We start from the raw sequence: 25,197 nt of genomic DNA, 5'->3' as shown, positions 1-25,197 counted from the left end.
TAATATGGAAGAACAAAGACCATTAAAACCATAAAACAGAAAACAAATGAAGAAAGCCATCTTCCATATAGATTTTCATAATTATGTAAACAGAAAAAGGATCTTACAGAGAATAATTACATATTCACAACTAAAAAGCAGCAACATTTCAAAGAGAAAATTTCTAAAACCTACTCAGAAAGCTAAAAGATATGTCCTAAAATAGGGTATTCCATGGAACACTAGTTCCACAGATTGTTTTTAGGAACACAGAATCAAGTAAGTTTGGCAATGCTCTACCCATCCGTCACCAATTTCTACAGAATCTGCCTCCCAGTCTCTCACAAATGCACTGAGTTTCTTCCAGCTTCAGTGCTATCATCCTGGTACAAATAATATGATCTCTTACCAGGACCTTTTCAAAGCCTCCTAGCATTCACTTTCACATCTCTCTGCCCCATATTCTACAAAACCACCACAGAGATCTTTCAAAAAGGCAAATTTTATCATGATCATACCTCAAGACCATTCATGCTACCAAAGCACCTTATACCTCTCCTTGTAGAACTTTTTACACTTGACACTATTTTCCTTAATTTTTCTGTGAGAGTCTTTTTAGTGCGTATGTGCAGGCCACCTTACAGGCCTGGTTTCAACACAAATTTTAGGAAATGCATTTGTAAAAAAAAGTGTTTTTAAGGATAGTAAATCTAATTCATAAGGGATTCTTCAAAGGTCATGTTAAATTTCTGATGATAATAATAGCTTTAGAAACTCTTCTGATACATTTATTTTATTTTCATCTAAGTCATGTGACAGTATATAAAATCACCTAATCTCTCCAGGCATCAGTTCCCTTATATTTTATCTGAGGGAGCTGGGGAGGATCATCAATAAAGATCACTTCTGGCACTGAGATTCAGTAATTCTCAGTGTAAAGCCCTGGATAGGTTGCTTCCATAGCTTCGCAATTGTAAATAATACTGCACTGCACGTGGGTGTGCATGTATCTCTTTGAATTAGTGTTTTCATTTCCTTCGGATAACTACCCAGAAGTGGAATTGCTAAATTACACGGCAGTTCTATTTTTAATTTTTTGAGGAACCACCCTACTGTTTTCCATAGTGGCTGCACCGGTTTACATGCCCACCAACAGTGCACAAGGGTTCCCTTTTGCCCACATCCTCACCAGCATTTGTTATTTGTGTTCTTTTTGATGATACCCATTCTGACAGATGTGAGGTGATTGTGGTTTTGCCAAGCTATGGAAACAACCTAAGTGTCCATCAGTGGATGAATGGATAAAGAAACTATGGTGTATATATAGTATGTATGTATGTATATAAAGAGCGAGAGAGGGAGATAGAGAGGGAAAAAGGCAGACAGTGGGGTGCAGAGGGGGAGGTTTAGGGCATAATGACTTTATCTGTCACTGCCACTCAGCTTATCTATTTTTATTATTTTTAGCCACACAGATTATCACAATGACTATCCAAATGCATTTTCCATGAATGCAGAGGGCCCACACATGTATCTGAGCTGCCCACACATGTATCTGAGCTAGGAAAAGACAAGGAAGGATCCTCTCCTACAGTCGTCTGAGAGAGCATGGCCCTGCCAAATACACTGGTTTCAGGCTTCTAGGCTCCAGAACTATGAAAGAATACGTTTCTGCTGTTTTAAGCCACCCAGTGTGGGGTACTCTGCTACGGCAGCCCTGAGAAACTAACACACATCATCAGATGATCAGGTAAAAAGTTTGCAATTTCCTCATAAGTCAGACACAATAATCCACCCATTGCATTAGATCCTTAACCTTGAAGCTCTGCACTAAGACTGAGATGAGAAGCTCTGCTACTTGGAATAAGCAGCTACAGTTGAGTGACCCAGAGCTGAGTCTCTGAGAGTAGTCACAGAGTGAAGGTTCCCACCATAAAAGAGTCTTAGTGCAGAGACAAATGAAGAAGGTATTTCTTAGGAATGCTAGCTCTATAAAATGTAAGCAAGGTGAGTAGCTAAGCAAATTCCACGAGAATATGTATAGACTACACTTGTCTTCAGGGTGAACTATGTGAAGTGTTAATCATCCAGGAAACAAAATATCACCAGTACTTCTACTACTGCCTTGCTATCACCACTCCATCAATTCCTCTTCTAATCACCAAATAAATCATACTTTACACTTTGGTCTCTGTACAAGTTTGCCAATAATTCTATAATTAGGGTTACTGTGAACCCTCAGAATAAGCTTACTAAAATGTATTTTTTTATATCTAGTAAAGTCTTCTGAAAATGCAGTGATTAAAATAGAAGTTGAAGTATCACCAGGAACTCAGAAGAAATCAGAGATACTCACCTAAGATTCTCAGAACCCTGACGTAAGAAGATAGTTACCTTTTACCTTAATTAATTTCCTCAAGAGACTGAAAAAAGGAGATAGACTTCCTCTCTACACACTCACCTCCCAAAATAAAAAACAACCAATTCTAATGGCCCATTAAATTAGAGAGAGAAGGTTTCATGCGACAAGTTAAAATAAAAGTGGTATGCAAGTGAGATCTTTGTGATTAGAGAATAGTTCTGCATCCTGATTTTTGGTGGCAGTTACAGAAATCTACACATGTGGTAAGTGACACAAAACTATGCACACATATTGTACCAATGTCCATGTCCTGGTTTTGATACAGTGCCATAACTCTGTAAAAGATCAACATGGGGGAAACACAGGAACTCTGTATTGCCTTTGTAACCTCCTGTAAATCTATAATTCTTCTGAAATAAAAGTTAAAAAAAAACACATTCTGTGACAAAAACAAGCATGTTAATATTAAGTTTTAGCTACTATGATCTCAGCTACATCAAATATAAATATATACATATATAGATAGTATTATTAAAATTCTATAAAAAATACAGTCAGTTATGGCAAAAGAGTGAAAAGGGGGTATGCTATTTTAAATAAGATGATCAGTTTTACATAGAATCCATAGTAAGTTATCATCCATTGATGATTTAGGGGTGTTAGAGTCATCCTCCTGTTTATAATTTTACTTTGCTTTGCATTAGAATTTATCAGAGTTCCAAAGCACACAACTTCACTAAAAGTAGGGGAGAACCCTAAAGTAGTGGTAGACACCAAGAGAAACCAATGGCATTTTAAAATAATAATAATAAAGTGATAATCTACCCAGGAATGCAAAATATCCCCAATTGATGAATGTCGCTGGTTCTCTTCCAAAGAGCCTCAGGGATATCTTGAAGGAATTAACAAACTATCTTGTAAGTACGTTAGATGAAAATAATAAATTATTGGCCATGTAGATATGCATGTTTTCAAGATGTATGGTCCTGGTTAATATTAACACTTAGGTTGTGATTTTCAACAAAATCTACCAACATTTTATAAAATTAATTTTTCCCCTCCAGTAAATATATGAGAAAGTTGAAAAGTACTTCTTTCCATTTCTAAAAACAATGGATATAAAATATAATTCTTTGGGATCACATATATAAGGAACAGTGGGAAAGAAAAGAAAAAACTAAGATTCTTAAAAAACAATTCTCATACATATGTACACACATACAAAACTTCTTAGTTAATAGGTCTCTAATTTAAGGAACTATATATTCTATGCACAGAAGTAAACACATTGTTTTGAACCCATAAACAGTAATAACAAATCTCTAAGTCTCTACCACAACTCACTTTCACATTACCTGATAGTTATCACTAACAAACACATTCAGGGGCGACAGGACAAGCTGCAGCATGGTCTCCCTAAATCCTTTTTTCATTTCGAAACATAATCTTTCCAAAAAAGCTGTAGGGCACTCTGGACCATCAGTAGTTCCATGCTAAAGTCAAGAAAAATACCATAATCAGGATATAGAAAAAGTGAAAACCAAGGAAGTAAAGGAAAATAAAAATTACACTTATATAATTAAAACACTTTGATTTCTAAAAAGGAGAAGCAGTGCTTATGGACAAAGGTAACTATTCTGTATCCCAGTAAAGGCATTAGGTTTACTAAGCACCTGAGGTGATTTCTCTGCTGTGCAACCCTAGGTACATGACATGGAACCAGTACGTATGCAAGCACTATGCTCTAGGGCCACCCTCTCCCTATCTGGCCTGGCTCCAATGGCCATGGGTTCTTTGGGCAATATAATCTCATTCCAAGTCAGCCCCAACTGGCCCAAGGGTCATCCTCAGAGAAAACCAGGACACTGTGCTGGATCTAAACCTCTGACATAATTCAACCTCCAGGGTCCAGCTTGAATCTCGATTTTGTAATAGGTCCACCATAAGGCCCTAAACTGGTCTGGAGTTAAAGATAAAGGCTAAGAAAGTGTAAAGTCCTAGAAAATCTATCATGTTAACTATAAACCTAGCAACTCAACGCAATGGCAAAATATTCTAAAATTACACAGAACAACAAAGAAGGAGCTAAAATGAAAGAAGAAAAACAAAGTAAAATTATCAATGATCAAGTAATTATACTATGAAAAAATAATAAACTAGCTTTACCAAGATAAAAGAATAAATTTAGAAATTTTTTGAACCTGAATTTTTTTTATGTAAGTGTGTGCACACACATACATAGTTTCCTCTGCTGGGTGGATTTCATGATAAACTCCAGACTATTTTGACACGTAAACACTTACAACAGGAAGACGTCCATGAACTTTGTACAAATTAACAAGTACAGTAATATCCCAGGGACGCAAGGTAAGTGGATGAATTGACTTGGCTGAACTTTCATTTTCTTTTTTGTCATTGTCCATTCCAACAGCAGTCCACCCAGAACTGGACGATGTTGACAGTGACAGAACAGGACTTGATACAACCTCTTCAAAATCCATATACATGTCATCTTCTCCAAAGTAGTTTTCCTATAAACATTAAGATTAAACTGCTATCAAAAGAGATATATATAAGAATAACTTTTCACCTAAAATGGTAAACTAAGCATTTCCTTAACCCTATTTTATGTAATTAGAAGCATCAGTCTATTTCCTTAAAATCTAAACAAGATACATTTAAGACATACACTTACTTGGCTGCTTAGTAAATAAATACTCTATAGCAAAAACAAAAAAAACCCCACAAAAGTTACAGAAGTTTATAGTAAAACTTCATGATAACACCACCTCCAATTATAGCAAAAACTTACAATTTAGGTCCTAAAAGAAACCTATGAAGATTTGTAAGGTTCAGTGGTTTTCAATCTGTGCTTCTCAGAGTTTTGAGGCAAAAACACCGAGACGTCCTTTGAGAAAAGCAGATCAATGCACTAAAAATCAATATGGCTAAATCCAACTAGCTAAATCTGTAATTCATATATTCCAGCTGGAATATTTATCAGGAATGTTTTAAAAGCTTTAATCAGAATGTCCAATTTTGGTTACTGATGGCAAAACATGTAATAAGCAGTTACCAGAACTTCCTGTCACATAGTTCATCATGGTTTATTAAGCAACAGAATTTCAGAAGAGTTCAGCTCAATATTCTGGTTTCTCTAGAATCAGAATTTAAATTTCTTTTTAATTGGAATTATTTTTTCTTCCCATTGATTCTGAATTTAAATTTTCCCTACTTGATCTGTCAGTAGTAATCAAAAGTTGTTAAAATATTCGTTAATATTTTTAACAATATATTTGCTCAATATTAAAACGAAGTCAGTATTTTGGTAAATTCTGCATTTTGATTATTGACACATTTATTTTCTGGCTAGGGTTCTGTACATCAGATTAATTAATATCCTTTCATAGGAAAGGATGCTGAAGGGCCTAAGGTCATTCAGTTAATCAGTGAGTGGCAGGACAAACCTTAAAATCCCAAATCTGTTGAGTCTCAGAACTGGTGTTCTTTCCTCTATTCTCTATTGTTATCTGCCTCTAAATAATACAGGTCCTATTTGGAAGTGCGTGATTTAATTGTGCTTATATAACTCTGAAGCAGGGACAAATTCAAGCACAAATAGAAAGGTAAATAAATATTGTTTTTATCCTAAATTCCAACATTAAAATTTTAAAACTAAAAATAAATGTCTAATTGACTTTAACTAACATTAAAAACCTAGATATTCTAAGCAGTATTTCTCCCTTAGATCATTTGAGAAGCCTTTTCAAAATATACAAGCTATCCCAGTCTTGGAGATGGGTTCAGTAGGTTTGCAGTGGTCATGGAGACCAGAGACAGGTGGAAAATGGAAAAGTTCCATTGGTAATTTTATCTGCAAATGGCCTCCAGACTCAATCATCTCTGCCCCATCTTCCCTCCACACAACTGACCTAAGGAGTCAACGTACACTATGCATGCTTATTAGCTTTCAACATACTAAGAGTTACCAACAAATCATTAGAAATAGGTTATACTTATTTTTGCTAATTTTTAATAATCCTAGCCTGATAATCTCTTATTTTTAAAAGATTCCCTTGCAGGATCTTATAATTTTTAACCTTAAAAAAAAAGATACCTGTAGATTACTACTTAAAAGAAGACTGTCTTGGGTATAATGTTCAATTTGCTACTAAACTCATCTCCACTTAATTATCTAAAACAGAAACTCATATCAGATTCTTTAGGAAATACTGAATCTCCAACATAGTAGAAGACATTTGCTAAAGTGTATTAAATGTGTCAATGACTGTTTTTAAAGAGTTATAAAACACTAGGAGTCTTATGTGAGTTAACACATTTGTATCTATTGAACATTATTAACAGAAAGAACTTTTAAAATTTTAACTCTTTCAAAGTTAGGCTATTATTGTTTAATGTTGGGTGTCTGATTTAGGTTTTGTGGGGGTTTTTAATAAGTGAATTCCATTTTAAGCATTTATTTCTCAAGAATTCACTAAAAAAATTACTAAAAGGTTAACTGAAGTATCTGGCAAGTAGTAATATGTTATGGCAAACTTTTATAGTATTTTAACATTAGTAAATGTACACAAATATTTACAAATAGAAATAAAAATTCTATTTCCATTTTAAACAATCCTAGAAAAATACCATGGACTTACAGAATTGGGAAAGTGTGTTCTCTTGTCAAGTTTGTAGCATGTATGACTTTAAGAATGATAAAATAAGCTACATTTTCAATTTACTAAAGAGTCTTCTGAAAGTTTATTTTCCTAGAGATATTTTTCTACATGAGTGTCAAGGAACCTACTTCAAGTAACAAGAGACTTCCATTTTCCCTCAACTAAAAATTCATGTTTATCTAATGATACTCATTTCTCAAAAAAAATTTTTTTTAAAAAGGAATTATTAACAATAATTAAAAGAAGATGGCAAATAAAATCAGAAATGCAGGGGGAAAAAACATACAAATACTGTTTCCAATATTAAATTTTCTAAAATGGAAACTTGATAGCCAGTCTTCTGTTCAAGACCACTAAAACTATTTTTTTAAATATTTATTTTTATACAATCTTTAAAGGTTTCCTTCCATTTAGGTTATAACAAAATATTGGCTATATTCCCCACGAAAACATTTTTCAATAAGGAAAACATATACGCCATATACACCCTTAATCCACGGTTACTATTTGCTGCCACTGATTTACTATCACTATTGAGGTTCAGATTTCCTTCTTACAGTAAGAAAAAATGTAATGAGACTAATAGAAATCAATTCATAAAAGTAATATAAGTGGTACTGCTATCCAACCTTATGTCTGCAACATAAGAAATGACATGAAGTTTTAATATGATTAAAATGACTTTGGGCTTAGAGTTGGTATGCTGTCTACATCTTCAGAAGATCCCTCATTTCCATAAAATGTCCTCATAAATTATAATGACATTCACTATAGTCTCTTAGAATTCTTTGTAATAATAATGCCAGGCCTAGTTTCTTTTATGGATTTTGGAAGTCAATTTTATAGTCAAATAAATATAGGGCAACTTATTTTTTTTTCCTAGTGTATCCTTTAGAATTTCTTGGAGTTTAATTTTCAACTAAGAAAAATATAATCTCAGTTACATGCATTTTCATATTCTGTTTTCTTTTATATATACATACATACATTATTCATATCTCAAACCTAACTTCTGAAAGTTTTAAAGTTCTAACACTGATACTAAGTAGAACAGAAGTTATACATTAAAACCAATGGAAAAAAAAGTAATAGAGATATTTAAGATAGGATAACATCTCCATGTCAGCATGACACTAAGTCAAGTGAAAAAAAAAAAAAGAAAAGAAAAGAAAAGAAACAAGCTTAAAGACTTACATATATTCCTAATAAAAGGAAGCAGAGAGTTCACTGGGTTATTTTATATAATAAGTCAAAATTTAAAAATCTTACATTTGTTTCAGTAGATACTTCATAAAAGTTCTAAATTAAATTGATGAATACAAATAGTAATATTTAGTGTAACAAACTTTGACACTGCCAAAAGTTATAATAAAATCTGTGATGCATAGTCATAATAAACTACTGACATAGGTAACATATGTGGAATAGAATTTACAAAGAAGTCTAAAACAAAGGCATATATTTCTTTGGGTCTGTGTTCTTTGTTACAGTCCTCTTATTTTTGTTTACGTATTACTATGAAATTTTTTTAATTAAAAAAGCTGAGGTTCCAAGTACATGAGGTAACACAAAAACTAGAGTTAATACATCTCTAGTAGTATTCAAAAGTAGTATTATATCAATAAAACCATTTCACCTGATAACTGAATCACTGTTTATATTTAAATTAAAATATAACTCAGCCCCTTCAGGGAGATTATAGCTTGAAAATTCCATTTTAGATACTTTAAAGTTATTCACATGCAATCCCAAGAAAATATACTGGGAGAAATATCTGAAGACTGTATTAGGCCAAAAAATTGTCACAACAGAGAAAAAAATGTGTGTGTGTGTGTGTTTCTCCCCTTTGAATCTGGAGAATTACTCCTCCAAGAATCTCTAAAATCCTAGGTGAACAAAAGGTAAAAACCAAACAGAAACTATATGTTTCCACAAATGTTAAACACATTTTCCCTTGCGTCTTTTACCTTTAATTATATAATCTGATACTTTATGGTAGTTTTTAGTAAATGTAATATAGTAACTTAAATATTGAGATTTTATGAAACTTCAAAGCTTGTTAGGCTGGCATTTCTTTCAGAGACCCTTTGCTAACAAACCTTGACTCCTTCCCTGGCAAACCTTGTTCATCCTAGACCCTTTCCAGAATTAATTATTCCTGTTACTGTACTTTATGAGATTCCTTGCTAACCTTGGTTCAATAGCCAAACCTCTGCAATTGTGAAATTGCAAAAAGAAGCAAATAAGTAAGCACTGATAAAATTAGACTCACACAAACACCCCATGCCACAAGTAACTCTACTCTTCATAACTGGTAATGCTTGGACAATTAGTCTCTCTGATTATCAGCTGTAGTAAGCATCCAATGGTACAACGGAAATCTAAAGCAAAATGTATCTGCAAAATCCTGGAAAATGCAAAATTTCATCAGGTTGCTAAAAGCGATGTTGGCTAACTGCTCAAATCACAGGTAAAACTATCAGTGATAAGTGAGAATTCGGAAGGCTTAGAGAAGTTGCCTACAAAGAAGAGTAAATCAACGAGAATTTGTCATGACTCGCTAGGGGCTTTTTAGAAGTATGATTTAAGTATCAAAAGAAGAAAAATGACTTTTAGAAAACTGAAAAAGTGCTCAAATATTTTTCTTAAAATAGCCTCTCTTCATAATCATGCTATAGACAGCAACCTTAAAGTGTTACCATAATATGCAATCATACAATTTCAGTGGAAAAATTATACCAAAGTGAATCAACACTTGATTCAGTTCTGCTTAAAGTAGTACATATTCCTCACAGCATATATTTGTGATACTCTGAAATGAATTCATTTCACGTATTTGCTTCAATTTTCAAGATACAGCTCCAAACAAATCTTTGCTTATTATTTACCGTGAAATAAAGTTGTTTGTTTTTATTGGACTCACTTGAAGTAGCCTTTTCCTGATACAATTATCCTCAGATAACAAGGTTCTCTTATACTTTTACTGCTCCATTAATTACAATGTGCTAAAGCTGTCCATATGTATGTCTATCCTGCTATATCCCCCCTGCTTATTTTCTTAAGAATAGGTGTTAGAGCATCTCTATCTCTAGCTATCAGCACAATTCCCAGAATATATGAATTGCTCAAAAAAAAAAAAAAAAGATAAACTGAGGAGCACACTATTTTCAATAAATAATTTTGTAACTGAGTCTAACACCACAAGTCTAGTCAACATTACATACTATATCCTCAACACTTTAAATCGTCCGACTGGCTATTTTAAAAGGTCTCAATTTCAATTAGATGTTAATTGCTTTGCCTATGATTAAAAATATGAAAATTCTTTTAAAAACCATACCTTTATACACAGAAAGGCATTCAATAGAGGTCCATAAAGAGTTATCTGAGAATCTGGAGAAAGTTCCATTTCTACATGAAGTTTATCAGGTGGAAGTTCTGAGGGATCAATAGGTGGACGTGAAGAAGCAGAGGGAGAAGAAACAACTCTGTCTGTTTTCTGGGATGGCCTTAATACAGAGAGCATTGTTTCTTCCATTTCTGACACTGGAAAAAATTGAAGGGAAAAAAATGTTTGGGGGAGGGAGAAAAACACCTCTTAGAAGTTCTTCAAAAAACTATTCACTAAGAAATTCTGTATTTTGCAAATATGAAAGCAACTTATAGTGATAAAATAACTATAGTATATAATGAAAACAAAGCTGAAAGACTAATAATTAAGAATGCAATAAAGAATGGACTTTATTCAAATATGCATGAAAATGCATAAATCAGACTACACAGAATCAATGAAAAATTCCTATTTAAAAAAGGCAACATTCTCATCAAGTTCTGGCCATATGTTGTAAATCTGTGTCACAATTAGGCTTTAACTATACTTGGACATTAAAATATAAAGTTATTTTCACATAAACAGCTATTCAAATGCAGTGTGACATTACCAAGCTCCATATATAAGAAAGTTATAAAAACTATTCTCTAAAACTGGAAAAAAATTCACTGGAAAAAAAAATACAAAGAAAATATCACTTGACTTCAATTTTATTTTGGATCCCAATAAGGTGACACACTTAAGCCTCAGGGAAGCTATAAATAGTATGACAGTTGTCAAAATGCATTAGAGAAACTAACATTTCACAAAATCGACTTTAAATATACAGATTCACATACACCTAGATTCATATTCCAGCTCTACTGCTTCTAGCTCAGCAGACCTTGAGAATTACTTTCTCTAAGCATTTTTCCTTAACTCTACAATGACATTAATAATACCTACCTCATGGAGTTGCTTTAGGGATTAAATGAGATAAAGTAAGCCAGGAAACAGTTTGGCCTCATATTTGATATATAATAAATGCTCAATGAAAGTCAGCTATAATTATATCGAAACCCTTAAAAGATTTTAAATGTATACAATTATGTCAAAAGAACAGATACATTTCCAAAATTTTTAAATTTCTTTTTTTGTATCTCTGATGATAACCAATTATAACACCAGATGTTTTAAAGCACAAATTATACAAAAACACTTACATGACTGTTTTAGCTGTTCATCTGCTTTTTGTGGATAAATTGGATGCCATGTGTAATCAATTGTAAGCATAACACTTGGGACAGTCCAGCATTCAACCCAACCAGCCCTTTGAAGAGTAAAAAATAAAGTTTTTAGTCAGGTGCTTATTCCTTTAATTGTATACAGACATCAGTTACAGATAATCAAATTTTATTGTTATTTTTTGAAAGCACTGGAAGAGTAATTTCTCTATACAAAATACTTAGATTACTAATATCATGTACTTACTTTTCTTGAGTAATGTTCCGCCATTTTGGTTTAACCGTTTTCTGGCCACTCTGACACTCGGCAGGAATACCAGTATCATGAGTCATTTTATTTGGGTGGCAATTCTTTACCAGCATAAATAATGAATATTTACTAGGATGGCAATCTGGTAGAAACAAATGAAGATCAACATCTTCTCCCTAAAAAATAGTTTATAATAACCCAAAGTAATAAAACAGGTACATAAATTTGTTAGGTTACTATTTACAGGATAGCCTATCTATAATAATCTTGTGAATAAATTCAAAAGAAAATGAACCTAAAATTGAAATGGCAGCTTCTACACAGAAGAGTCTGGTAAGTAACTAGAATAAGATTTTACATTAACTAAAACTAAATTCTACTTAGAATAATCAAGAAAAAAATCAGAGAAATAAATAGTTTAGTTTCTAGGAAAGTTAAAAGGTTATCTTCCATGGGTATCCTTGGATTTATCACATGTAATTAGAAAAAAAAATAAAATAAAAAATAAAAAATCATCTCACTAAGACCAGGTGGAATATGTTCTGTATTTTTATTGATTTTTAAAATATGATTGTCTCTTTTGATTCTAGTAAGTCTTGGTTCCTCAACTGGCTTTTAAGAATTGTATCAAAGGATCTTCACCCAGTTTCACTTTTTTCCTTATAGGTCCCCTAATCTTTTCATCTTGATGCCTGGTTTCTTAACAAGCAGCACAGTGGAATGATTAAAAGAATGGAGACCTAAGCTATATTGCCTGGGTTCAAATTTCAACTTGGCCACTCACTAGCTACATGACAAGTTACGTAAACTTGCCTCCTTAGTTTCCTATTCCGTAAGTGCAGATATTGGCTACTGTAAAAGAAAATGCTGCTATGAACACTGGGGTACACGTATCTTTTTAAATTATTGCCCAACTTCTTAGGGGAACTTGGAAACTTAGGGGAATGGCAGAACATTACAGTTAACTACGAAAAAGAAACAGCAGCAATTCTGTGACACTGAAGTTAGTGAACAATGGAGGAAAGGAAAGCTGAAATTCTTCAGGGTGGCAACAAGATGGACAGGAGAGTTAAAATAACCACTGGGAAATCAAACGTATTAATAAACCTTGAGAAATAAACAATGCATCCAATTATACGTACTCTTAAAGAGAATTTGGTATTACATGTAGCTGGAACAAAGTCCGTAAAAGGCAAAGAGAAATCAATGTTTAGTGTTTCCCCACAGGCTGCCAAGTACACTGCAAAAAAAAAGAGAAAAAAAAAATTTTACTTTTAATTAAAAAAATTTTTAATTTTTTAAATAAAAATTGCCTTAAATACACACCTAAACAAAATTAAAGATAATATGCTTAGTTCAGTACAAGTTCTGAAATCGTTCTGAGTCTCACAAGACAATGGGAAAAAAAAAATTCTAGTATCTAGTAAAAACTACAAAATCAATACCAATTTTCTTTGTTGGTATTTGTCTTAATGAACAGAATACTTAATCTAATTTTTAAAAAGTACTTACCATTTTCCTGTTGTTTAGTGGAACAGTCAATCCAATTGTGTTGATTAGCTGCCCAAATCATTTCAAATTGATGAAACATGATTTTAAAATTCCATGTATATGGAACAAATGAAAAAATGTCTGGAGCACTATCACTTGACCAGTCTTGAATTAAATCTAAAATTATTCGGGTGGGAGACAGAAGGTAAAATTAACTGAAATTAAGAAAACAAAACATAAATATTCTAACAGCAAAAATGCAGTTTTCTACTGTAACTAAAAAGAACTTTTATACTGAAATATTAAGAGGTGATTAAGATATACCTAAATGATTTGACAGTAAAGATGTTTACTTACAAATCACAGTTTCAAATTAAATTTTTATGTGTCTCATATACCTATTATGTTTTTAAAGAAACTTTAGAAAATAAAAGAGAAAAAAAATCACCTGATACCCCAATTCCCAAATATCTAACATTGTGGATCTATCTCATTCTAGTTTTTTCCTTCCTATGTAGATTTTTTACACTACCTAGATGTACATGTTATAGATACTACTTTTTTTCACTGAACTCAAAACTTTTCCATGTTATTTCATGCACATTAACAAAAATTTTAATAATGTTCATTAAAGAGATTTGCTAAGATTTACTTAACCATTTACCGTACTTAGATATTTAGACTCTTTCCAAATTTTTGTTATATATAATGTTAGCATGTATATTTTCATGCAAGATATTCTACATATTCAGGATTAGTTTCTCAGGTTCGATTCCAGAAGGGGATTTACTAAGTCAAAGTTCATGAATTTTTTCAAGGCTATTATAAATTACAGGACTGCTTCCAAGAGTAGTGTATCCATTTATGCTACTAGAAATGTATGCTGAACTATTCCACTGTACCTGCTCCTGCATTATATTTCTTTCTACCTCTCTCCTTCTGTTTGTTTTTTTTTTTTTTGATGGGGGTGGGGGATGATGGAGCTTGCTAATCAGTAACTGAAAAATGATATCTCACTTAATTGAATTTCTTAATTACAAGTAGGATTGAATATTTTTTCATGTTGTTTTATTCACGAAACAAATACCTACAGAGTGTCTACTGTGTTCCAGACTCTGTTCTAGACTCTGGAAATACAATGGGAACAGAATAAAGACTTGGCCTTCTTAGAATTATAGCCAATCAATCACCTTGTTTGCTGATTTACTACTGTATTGCTGATATGTATGATTTACTTGTTGCTTTTGAAAATTGTGTTCACATATTTAGTCTGCTTATCCTTTTATACCTTTTTTTTTTTAACCTCAACAGGCAAAAGCTCTTTATATAAAGAAGTTAGCCCTGTTCTATCACGGTGCTATCCTCTACTTTTCTCTCTGGCATTCACATCATTTGCATGCATTGTGTACTCCCAGTGATAATGTCCTTCAATAAATGGTTTCCTAGACGTGTCAAGCTCATCTCTGTATACTCACAGTACATAACACAGTGCTGTGCATATAAAATCAGAACTTTGAGAGACAGAACAATTGAAAGTAATATTTTTATACCATAAACTCTTAGCACCAGATAGTCCTGGGTTTAAATTTTGTCTGTATCATTTTACTAGTTATGTAATCTTTAACAAATGATTAAATGCTATCAGTTTTCTCCTTTACAAAATGGGGACAATTTCAGACTTATTATGAGAATTTAGATGATATACGTGAAGTTTTAGCACAGAAATTGCCACAAGGTTAAGAGCTGCACAAATGGTAGCACTTATTACAGGTATTCTATGAAAAATAACAGGCAAAAATAATTAAAAATTTAAAGTAGTTTTCTTTGAATTTTAAAGGAAATTTTTAAACTGAAAAATATAGATTCAGTAATGAAATCAGAAGCTATATAACATATGGACTCATTTAAAGCTTAGCTGCAATGTATAGAAACTTGTGTACATATATTAGAAATTCCTCTTAATAAAATGGCAAAATAATATATTTAATATCAAATTTCTGTAATAAATTAATATTAAAAAGAGGTAGAGCTGTACTATATCAACAATAAATGTAATATGGCTATGAACCTGTTCTAAGACTACAGAAAGGAAAATTCCATTTATCAATTTTACTTCAAATATATTTCTATTTCATTTAACAAGCAATCACAGTAGTTCCTCATACCTCATAGTATCTATGCTTACTTCTAAACTTTTACTTCTACATACCATCCTACCTACCCTGACTGCATCCCTACTGTCTAACTTTATTCTTTAACACAGTGTTCAGTACTTGGGAGATGCCCAAAAGTCATCTCTGGAGTTAATCAATGACACCATACAAATTCATCATTCATTAAGCTGATTTTCTTACTTTTCTCCCTCATAAACACCTTTGGTTCTGCACTTTTACTCAAACTATTCATCCTATCTAACAAACACATTCTGTGGTAACCTATTTGTTGAAGGTTAACAACAGCATGATACTAGAGAGAGAGTACAGGATCTAACAGTCAAAAAACTGTCCTTAAATGTCTCTTCCACTTACTAGCTTCATGAGTCTGCCCAAGTCATTGAATGTTTCTTCAATTTCCTCACTGTTAACTCAGGGGTAACAATAACAGCTATCCTTTTTTAGAGTTGTTGTGAAGATGATAAAAATGAACATGCTTTAGAATGTTTTATGGAAACATACTATGCAAATTTTAGTTAATGTTACTGAGTTCATTTACAAAGACCATTTCAGATCTTAATATCCTTCCTTACTTTCTCTAATTACCTTCAGTTCGTAGTGATTTCCTCTGTATTCATGTCTTACATGCATTTGTTAGCTTGACAATTCTTGCTTGCACTCAATATATATAAATACTATTATGTACTATTTTATTTGTCTCAGTCTAGTGCACATGCCAATATACTTGAGACTGGTAAATAAAGAAATGCCCATAAGCAATACCCCTATTAAGTTCTCTGTGGGCTGAGATCATGGGTTATTTGTTCTGAATCATTATTCATAAGAAACTTTCAACTTACATTGGTTGTGTTTATCTACTTTACATTTCTATTTAAAAGACAGATATAATTGCTAATAAACACAAATTCAAATAATCTACTAATCATCTAAGGAAACCAATGTAATTTTATAAAGTTATTAGCCAATTTCTATTTTAACAAGTCTTACTAGTTTTTTTCAATATCTTACCTAAAACTTTAACATATTCCATAATATGGTTTCCCTACTAGCTTATACAACATCTTTACTAATAAACACTAAAAATTATAGTAACAAACTATTTTCAGTAGGAACCCCAAAAACTATTTCCAATATGTATTTCTCTTTAAACCAAAAGCTGCTCTCATTACCAGACGGTCTTACCAAATAAATTTATTAGAAAAATGAAGCACTCTCTTGATGACTGCCTTACTTATGTAGACAACAAATTTTAAAAGTTAAGTTGGTAATCTAAATGTAAGTCTGGAAAAAAACCCATCTACAACTCACTTTATAATTAAGTTGATAGGCAAACACCCTATAAAATGTCCATCAGTTGGTACTGAAGCTTTGCGATACTGTTATATTGTCTTCTCCTCTTCATCAGAGTAAACCTAAGTCAATCTCATTATCTACAGAAAAGACTGCACTTCTGCCTTTGTTTTGTATCTTTCATTCCTGAGGCTCTATGTTCTATTTATCATGAAGCTATCTTTATCCCACATTGAAATCTCTTAAGAACAATTTCATCTCACTAATAATTGGCATGAGAATGGCTCTTGAGGAATAGTAGGTATTCCCTCACATCAAATAGACAATTTATTTTCTGCAAAAGTCTGTCAATAGAGAAATGTAAAACTAAGAAAAGAGAAAACAATTCAAACACTATGACCAAGAATGTCCTTGCCAAGGCTAAACTAATATCATTCTCTGACAGTGTCCTTTTAAAGAATAAAAAAGTTTTTAAATCTAGAAAGATTTCAGAAATAATACGTCTAAATGTTACAACTGCTAATCTTGGAGATGAGACTTTAAGCTTTGTACCTGTCCATATTTTAAAAATTTCCCCTAACAAATTTTAGAAAAGAATTACTTAAAAAGTGAATTTCAATAGGTATAAGCATAAAGATTAGAGTTAGAGAAAGAAAATAATTTAGGAAAAACACAGTTGTAATTTAGGAAATGTGTACTTGGTTGTTTAATCAATGTCCAGTCTAAATAAAAGTGCTATTACAAAATAAAGTTGAAATCTTGAGGAATTTATACTTATCCTCCAACTAGTCTTAGCACTGCTAAAGTCTGAGATTATGACATTCTAGAGGAAAGCAATGTAAAGAACTGAATGCGTGAAAATGCAGGGTTTTTTCCTTTAGGTTTAAATAAACTGAATAATTTATCATAAAAAATTAAAAGAAAAGAAAAGGGTGGAATCTATTCTAAAAGATTAGCAAAATGAAAAACTACAAAATCTTAAGTGAGAGGGAAAAGGCTATGCAAAGAAGCTATCTATACAAAAAGAGATTCTTGAGCCAGACTACTTGAGTTGGAATTCTAGTCTGACCAACTTAGTCATGTAACCCTGGACAAACTGCTTGACCACTCTGTAATATTATCCTCATCTATAAATTATGATAATGACAATAAAATTGACCTTAGAGAGTTAAGAGGATTCAATGATTTAATATGTGAACCTACTTAGAAGAGAAACACTAGTACACCTTGTAAGTCTTAGCTATTATTTTTTTTAATAAATCTGAATTAAGTAGTATTTATTCAGTGTTCAGCTTCAATGAGAAAAGTTTAACTTGCCAGGCACTTTGTCAAAATTTCTACTACAGAGATTCTGACTTGAGCCATAAAGAATAAATGCAACTCCAAAAATGCAGAATCACTCTATCTAGTCCCCAAGATAAGACTCTTGATCAAAATAAAAAAACAAACATAAAAGGCTTATGATTGAACATATTTATAAAGGCCAAAACTCTAGCAATAGCAAAATTAGGTTAGAAAATGTTATCCCTATTTCACAAATAAGGAAACTGAAGCTTAAACAATTAGGCAATTTGGTCAACATCATATTGCTAGTAAGCAATGTCAAGACAGGACTATCTGTGACTATCTTAGTCACTGCTACACCCTCAAATATCTAACAGTACTCAGCACAGAATGCTCGTAAACAACTGGTGGGTGGATGGATGAACAGATAAATGTAGCAATCAGTCAAACAAATATCATATTATGTAGTAATATTTATGTTATTCAGAGACTAAGACTACATGTTCTCATAATCATAAAATAAGAGTAGCTATTATAATATGCCACAAGAAAGAATTTTTTCCAACTAATGAAAGCATCAACTCAATTATACATACCAACTGAAAGGAGTTAAGAGGGCTCCAAATACAAATATAACATATTTGACTACCTGAATATGCTATTGGTGGTTAACAATAATTAAAACAAAATAATGAAGCCATGATGATGGCTTCATGAAGAGAAAGAACTGACTCCTCTTCCCCATCTTATCCTCGACTAGACTGATACAAAGATGAGTTCTTTCACTTCCTTCCTAGCTCAATTTTGGGTTCATATTTTCCTTGTTTGGGTTAGAAGACAGCACAAAATATCTATATTTAAATTTCTCCTTTGATATCCTTGACCTCAAAAGAAGTACAGAGGTAAAAAAGTATGAATTGTGTCATCAAATCCCTATGTTGAATCTAAAAGCAAAACTTATGGAATATAAACAAGTTCATTGTGATAAAACTCATTGTGTATATACTTATTAGAAAATTACCTGTAAAGAAGTTCTTCTGTGCAAAGATGAAGTGGTAGGTGGCTTTATAAACCTCTAATTCACACTGCCATGTCTGTGGCATGTTCCATATTCGGGGGTAGCTGGCATTGATGTGGAACTGCAAACCAAATGTTAAGTAAAAATGTTTACAGCCTAAAATGTGACATTGTGTGAACAGCATTAGAAATGAACTCACTCACACTGGTGAGTAATTAAAACTTATTTTCCTACTGAGCTGAACAGAAGGTCCCTTAGAGATTTTAACATGGCTGTGGCTAAAGGTCAGTATCCGTGGTTACATCCAGCTCCTTGAAATACTAAGCCATGATGTGGTCAAAAATTTTTAAGAACAAATCAGGCTACAGTTTTGATACTGTAGCTAAACAAATAAACTAACAGTGAATTTCCTTAATTCTTCCCCAAACCTAATCTGCTAAGTGAGAGGCTCTGGGTCAGGGAGGGTGGAGTGCAATGCATACTGTCACACAGAAGTTTGGCCACCAGTGCCTCCTGGCTTCTCAATTGACAGCACAGTAGTTATAAATCTGACATGGTGCTTTGTGGTGTATGCCACCTGCCAAAGGCTGGCAATTTTGCAAAAGCAAGAGCTGCTTGACCAGGAACAGCATTACTGCACAGCACTATTTATCAGCAAGAGCTCAGGAATTCATTAAAATGCTGAATATGTGAATTTAATATATATTTATACTATCTAATACATTCTTGGTAATTGCAAAATTTCTGTCTAAATGTACATATATCATATGTAAATATGCTTGTTTAGACAAGCAATTAAGGACCTAATGATACCATCTAATATAAAAGAATTCTCTCTGAATATCATTCTACATAGTGACTTTTACTATTATTGTTGTTATTTTTGTTGTCCCTAATAAAAAATAATATGTCTGATTAATGAGCCCCCAATCTGCAATTTTTAATCATGAACATTTCCATATTTATTCCGTGTCTAATATGGAGCAATTTTGGGTCTCAATAAGAGTTTTTTCTTTTTACCATATTCACCAAGTAAAAACACAATGAATTATTAAGCTCTGAGAAAGACTCTGATGGGGCCAGAAAACATTTCATAAAAAACTACCTTATTTATAGCTTAGGAGAGAGTTAGTCTAGTCATACAATGAAGTTTAAAAACAATATTCTAGTAACTTCCCACAATTTAAAAGGCAAAAAACCCATGTATCATTGCCTTATTATTCATTTCCCCCAAAAGAAGAGCAACAGAGAGATGCCAAAGGGAGTCCACAGCACTGGGAATCTACTCCTCTTCCCCAAAACAGGGCCAAGAGCACCTGGTGGTTCTTCAGGGAGAAGACAGACCATTTGATGACTTTCTGGTCATTAAAACTTTCTATTAAAAAATTAAAACCAAATTTGTATTTTATGTATTATGTATATCACCATATACTCTAGACTTACTGCTAACATTTCTGCTTCTAAAAGAGTCCGGTATTGCATGCTGGTAGTGGCGTCAACATGTAAGAGCTGTCCTTTAATTGCAGGGGTGTAACCTAAAATAAGTGAAAACATAAAAATTAAGAAGCTAAAAAATATAGATAGAATTAAAAATTTTGGACTAGACAACTTCCACCCAAAGAAGGAATTCCTGAAAAATGGTGATCAGTCACTATCAAATTCACCTGAATAATGTAACCTTTTTCACTTCACAGAGCTCTGATGGAAAAAAGTTCCATCTCCATGTAACAGTTATCTGATTTTGCTCTCCAGAGCAAAACTACAAGTCTATTTTCTAAATGATAGTGTGCAACTACTTAAGACAGCTCCCATGTCTATTCCTTCACTGACCCAACAGTGCATATTTCCATCATTTTCAACTCCTCTTTATGTAATGACAGTTTCTAAACAACAGCTATTCCTTACATAATGACAGTTACCAAATAACACAGTCCCATTCTGAATAAAAGCAGAAGTATTCAGAGATTTCACTTCTTTTCTTGATGGACTGCCCTCCTGTGAACAGTAACGCTATGGTCATTATTATATGGCTAATTCAATATGTATCCTGCTCTGGGCAATTTTCTCCCAACCACCTGAATCTCTGAAAAGTTTTAAATGTATTTGAGTTATATTTTGTTACCGTCTAAGACCTAAGTCTATTTTTCCCCTTTGAAGACAGTCATCTTAAAAATCACCCAACCTTTACTAAGAATCTGTCTGGGCTTTCCTGGAAACGTCACTCGTTCAGTTCCACAACCAGTGTGCTGCAGTACTTCCCATGAATTCATCATAGATATATGCTCAAGAGGTTGATCCCTTACTCTTCAGATGGCCCCTTTACCCCAGTGCACCAACAATTGTACAAAGAAAATTGTACAAATATTATTTCGTAGGTGGACCATCAGTTTAAAAATGGTAGAAGCACTTCCTTGACCAAACCACTCTCAATTTTGTGCAATCCCCAACTGCCTTTTCCCCTATAGAAGTACAGATCCTATACATCAGTAATTAAGGCTGTCCTAAAAGATGCTTCTTTCCAAGTGACTACTCCAAATCCTAGAGAATCTCAAGCCTCTGCTTCAAGACTTACTATGGTTATTCTTTTAAAAGTAGCTAAGATAAAGTTTAGTTCTTCACTGAAATAGCCCCACAGTTACAGGGAAAGAAACTGTATGCCATTCTCAGTCACTTTTTCAATTAATTATCTAAGCAGGCAAACTCAACTGCTACCTTTATGTGCAAGCCCATGAATCTAGTCAATTCCTCTGCCTGCTTTCTGCTACAGTAGCAACAAAATGAGTGACAGAAAACAAGAAGAGAGAGCCAAGAATTACATAAACATTACTCTATAATTATACTTAGCAATAGTAACATTGCTGGTTAGTGATTTTAAAGTATGCTGCTATTCTCTGTACTCTCAAGAAAGTGAATAAATGAAGCAGAATTTTATTCTGATTGCTCTCAATTACAAACGTAGTAAAGGAATGGGAAGAATAAGGAGAAATGAGGAAGGTTATATAACATTTTGATAAATTTAACAAAAGGTATTTAATTACGTTACTGATGAACCTGTACGAGAGCCCAAATTCCAAAAGCATAATGAATTTAGACTATATTAGTTCAGATGAAACTACAGCTATCAAAGCATTATTTAATATTTTAAATAGGAAATGTTTTGCTTTTTTAAAGTTGTGCTAGTCAAAGTACCCAGTTACTCTCTGACAAAAATTTACTAATGATATAAATTAAAACAAAGCCTATTAGTCAATCAATCGATTACTGTCCATGGACCACAAGCCAGGTACTAGGTTCAGCACCACGTCTATGCACCAGTGAAAAGAAAGACACAGCACCTGCTCTGACAGAGCAACAGACTAACACGAAAAACATATGCTAAGCAAATTATGTGCAGTCTTACAAAGGAGAAGTATAAGGTATAATGAAAGCATAGAATAATAAGACCTAGCTTGAGTGAAACATTTTTCCTTTCTCTCTAGGTGCATGAATAATTATATAGTATTTACTAATTACAGGCACATCAAAATATAATAGAAAACTGAAAAAGAAAACCCCATTACTTTTTTTCTAAATGGATTGACACTATTCATATATTAATTATTGCACTACTAATCATTTAAAACAGAAAAATACTCATTGTAGCTTACCGTTTTCTTCAACTGTCATTGGAATATTAATTTCTAAATATGACCCGGCTCCTACATTTACATGCACAGCATTTGTTTCCTACCAAAAGGAAAAATTAAATAATATAAAACATTTTATCACAGACAAAATTTAATCATCAATAATATTAAATAGGCATTAAAAGTTCCTAAGAGCAAAAATTCAAATTTATACCAAAAATATACTAAAACAATTTAGCCAGATATAAAGGAGAAAATAAGTCAGATTACAGTATGAAAGTCTATTATTATTAACTAACTTTTTTCTGTTATTTGGCACCTAATGAAAGTAACACACATATAATTATTGGGGGGAGTGGAGAGGGGAAGCACATAGAAATGAATCTAAGTACAGGACTAGTCACCAGAAAAACAGTCTGGAAAACAATGTTTAAATTTTAAATACTATTTCTACTATATTATTTCAATAACTACCCTATTTTTGGTAAACAGCAAGTCAATTGTAGCATCTGCAATAATATTCATTCGTAGTTCAAAAGCAAGGATCTGTCTTGGTCTCCCAGGTTGTGCAATTTCAGAAACTTTGAGAACTTGATAATCAGGTGGGAAGAAGAACTTCCATAAACAATCTCTATATAAAGAGGAAGAAAGAAAAGTGATATGTTATTCAAGTAAAATTACCTCTAATAAAGTACCAAAACCAGTATTATAATTTTATATTATCACCGCTATCTCATTTAACAATTAGAAATTAAATAGGAAAAAAATCAGTCACAAAATAAAACTTACTATACTTTCAGTAAAATGAAAGACTGTTTTTTCCAATGTTTTATACTTCCAGAGATCAATGGGCTTTAAGCACTTAATAAATATACAATTATCAAATGAGATATCTGAGAAATTAAAGACTTTCTACAAGTACATCATCCTATTCAAATGGCAAAGAAAGACCTGAAGGAAGATGGTTTAATCAGAACCATCATTCCACTCTAGGCAAGTTACTTGAACCTTTTTGAGAACACATGTCTGCTTCCTCATCTGTAAAATAGGATTACAGTAACTGGTTTCACAGAATAGATCCAAGGATTAAATGACAACATACATGAAAAAGACATGGCAGTATGTGGCACATGGAAAAAAAATGGCAATTATTTCTATGATTTTCATAATCATTATTTTTAACCAATATTATAATAGTAAGAGTCCAAAGAGCAATAGATTTCTAAACAAGTAAACAAGTATTTGGTGGGTAAGAATCTAATGTATTTGCCTCCCCTTATCATTTGACAAAGATTAAAAAAAAAAAAGAAATTTTTAATTCAGAGTCTTCTATATAAGTAAAAATTAGAATAATGTTACTCATACAATCAAAAAAGGTGCCAGTTTGTGACTTTTAAACAGGAAGAATTGAGGAAGGAGTCACCAGTAACAGGAAATGCTGCATGGAATAAACTGACTGGGAAAAACTAGATGAACACAACAAAATTTGCAAACTGACCCATCACAGACTTTAACTTGCAGTGATTAAATTAACGTACATGAAAAGAAAATTAAGTCTGCAAATGTTTTGGTTAAGACACACAAATATATAGAACTGAGACTATTAAAGACAAAGAATCCATCTGATCATTAGATGATCATGGACTAGTAAATGGGTAGTAGGATACAATGAAATGAGCAGTGGATTTGAAGGGCTGGCTCTAGATGTTAAAGCTTCACTGTCTTGCCCAGCTCACTGAACCCCTATGCATCTCCATTTTCCCACAGGTATAATGAGTTCACCACACCTGTCCTTGTACCTCTCCCTGCGTTATAAAGATCAAGTGTGAAAATATAAATGAAAGCACTTAAGTTACAGCAATGAAAAGTTAGACAATGTCAGGAATGTTTGCATTATTATAATAATCATTAATGATTAAGTACAAATCTATGAAGTTTGCATTTTAACTCCATCATGAAAACTCTTAAAAAGCACATCATGAATAGATGGAGCACAAGGGATTTTTAGGGCAAAGAAATTATTCTGTATGATACTATATTGGTGGCTACATGTCATTATGCATTTGTCAAAACCCATAGAATGTACAACATCAAGAGTAAACCCTAATGTAAACTGTGGACTTTGGTTGATAATAATGTGCCCATGTTGGTTCATCGACTGTACCAAATATGCCACACTGATGAGGGATAGGGGAGTATTATATGTGTGGGTGGGGAGGGCTATGTGTGAACTCTTCGTATTTTCTGCTCAATTCTGTTGTGAACCTGAAACTGCTCCTCTAAAAGAATAAAGTCTATTAAAAAAAAGAAAAGAAAAGAAAATATCATGAAGGAAAAGTTGAGTATCTTAAAGATTCAGAAAATCATGTAAAGGTAAGAGAACTGACATCAAAATCTACAAGCTAAAAGGTCATGCTACATGATCAAAAACTTTTCAAAATGCCAAGTGAACTATCCAATAGCAAAATAGTTGTGATTTCTTCCTTT

General features: G+C 32.7%; 1 protein-coding gene across 10 annotated transcripts in view; it reads right to left on the bottom strand.

The window, feature by feature from the left end:
* KIAA1109 (KIAA1109 ortholog) overlaps positions 1-25,197 on the bottom strand; it is a 175,577-nt gene that overhangs the window by 111,121 nt on the left and 39,259 nt on the right. For all 10 annotated transcript variants that reach the window (XM_032462793.1, XM_032462751.1, XM_032462777.1 and 7 more), the window contains 11 exons: positions 23,185-23,341; positions 22,732-22,810; positions 20,528-20,619; positions 19,088-19,205; positions 13,340-13,495; positions 12,970-13,067; positions 11,825-12,003; positions 11,557-11,663; positions 10,364-10,569; positions 4,645-4,872; positions 3,697-3,834 (listed from right to left, as the gene is read on the bottom strand). In XM_032462793.1, the coding sequence (XP_032318684.1) occupies positions 3,697-3,834; positions 4,645-4,872; positions 10,364-10,569; positions 11,557-11,663; positions 11,825-12,003; positions 12,970-13,067; positions 13,340-13,495; positions 19,088-19,205; positions 20,528-20,619; positions 22,732-22,810; positions 23,185-23,341 (1,558 nt within the window). The remainder of the gene's footprint in view (positions 1-3,696; positions 3,835-4,644; positions 4,873-10,363; positions 10,570-11,556; positions 11,664-11,824; positions 12,004-12,969; positions 13,068-13,339; positions 13,496-19,087; positions 19,206-20,527; positions 20,620-22,731; positions 22,811-23,184; positions 23,342-25,197) is intronic.

This window comes from Camelus ferus, chromosome 2 (assembly GCF_009834535.1).
Source record: "Camelus ferus isolate YT-003-E chromosome 2, BCGSAC_Cfer_1.0, whole genome shotgun sequence".
Taxonomy (NCBI): Eukaryota; Metazoa; Chordata; class Mammalia; order Artiodactyla; family Camelidae; genus Camelus; species Camelus ferus.
The sequence above is the reverse complement of the archived record's forward strand: the minus strand, read 5'-3'. Positions and strand labels throughout refer to the sequence as shown.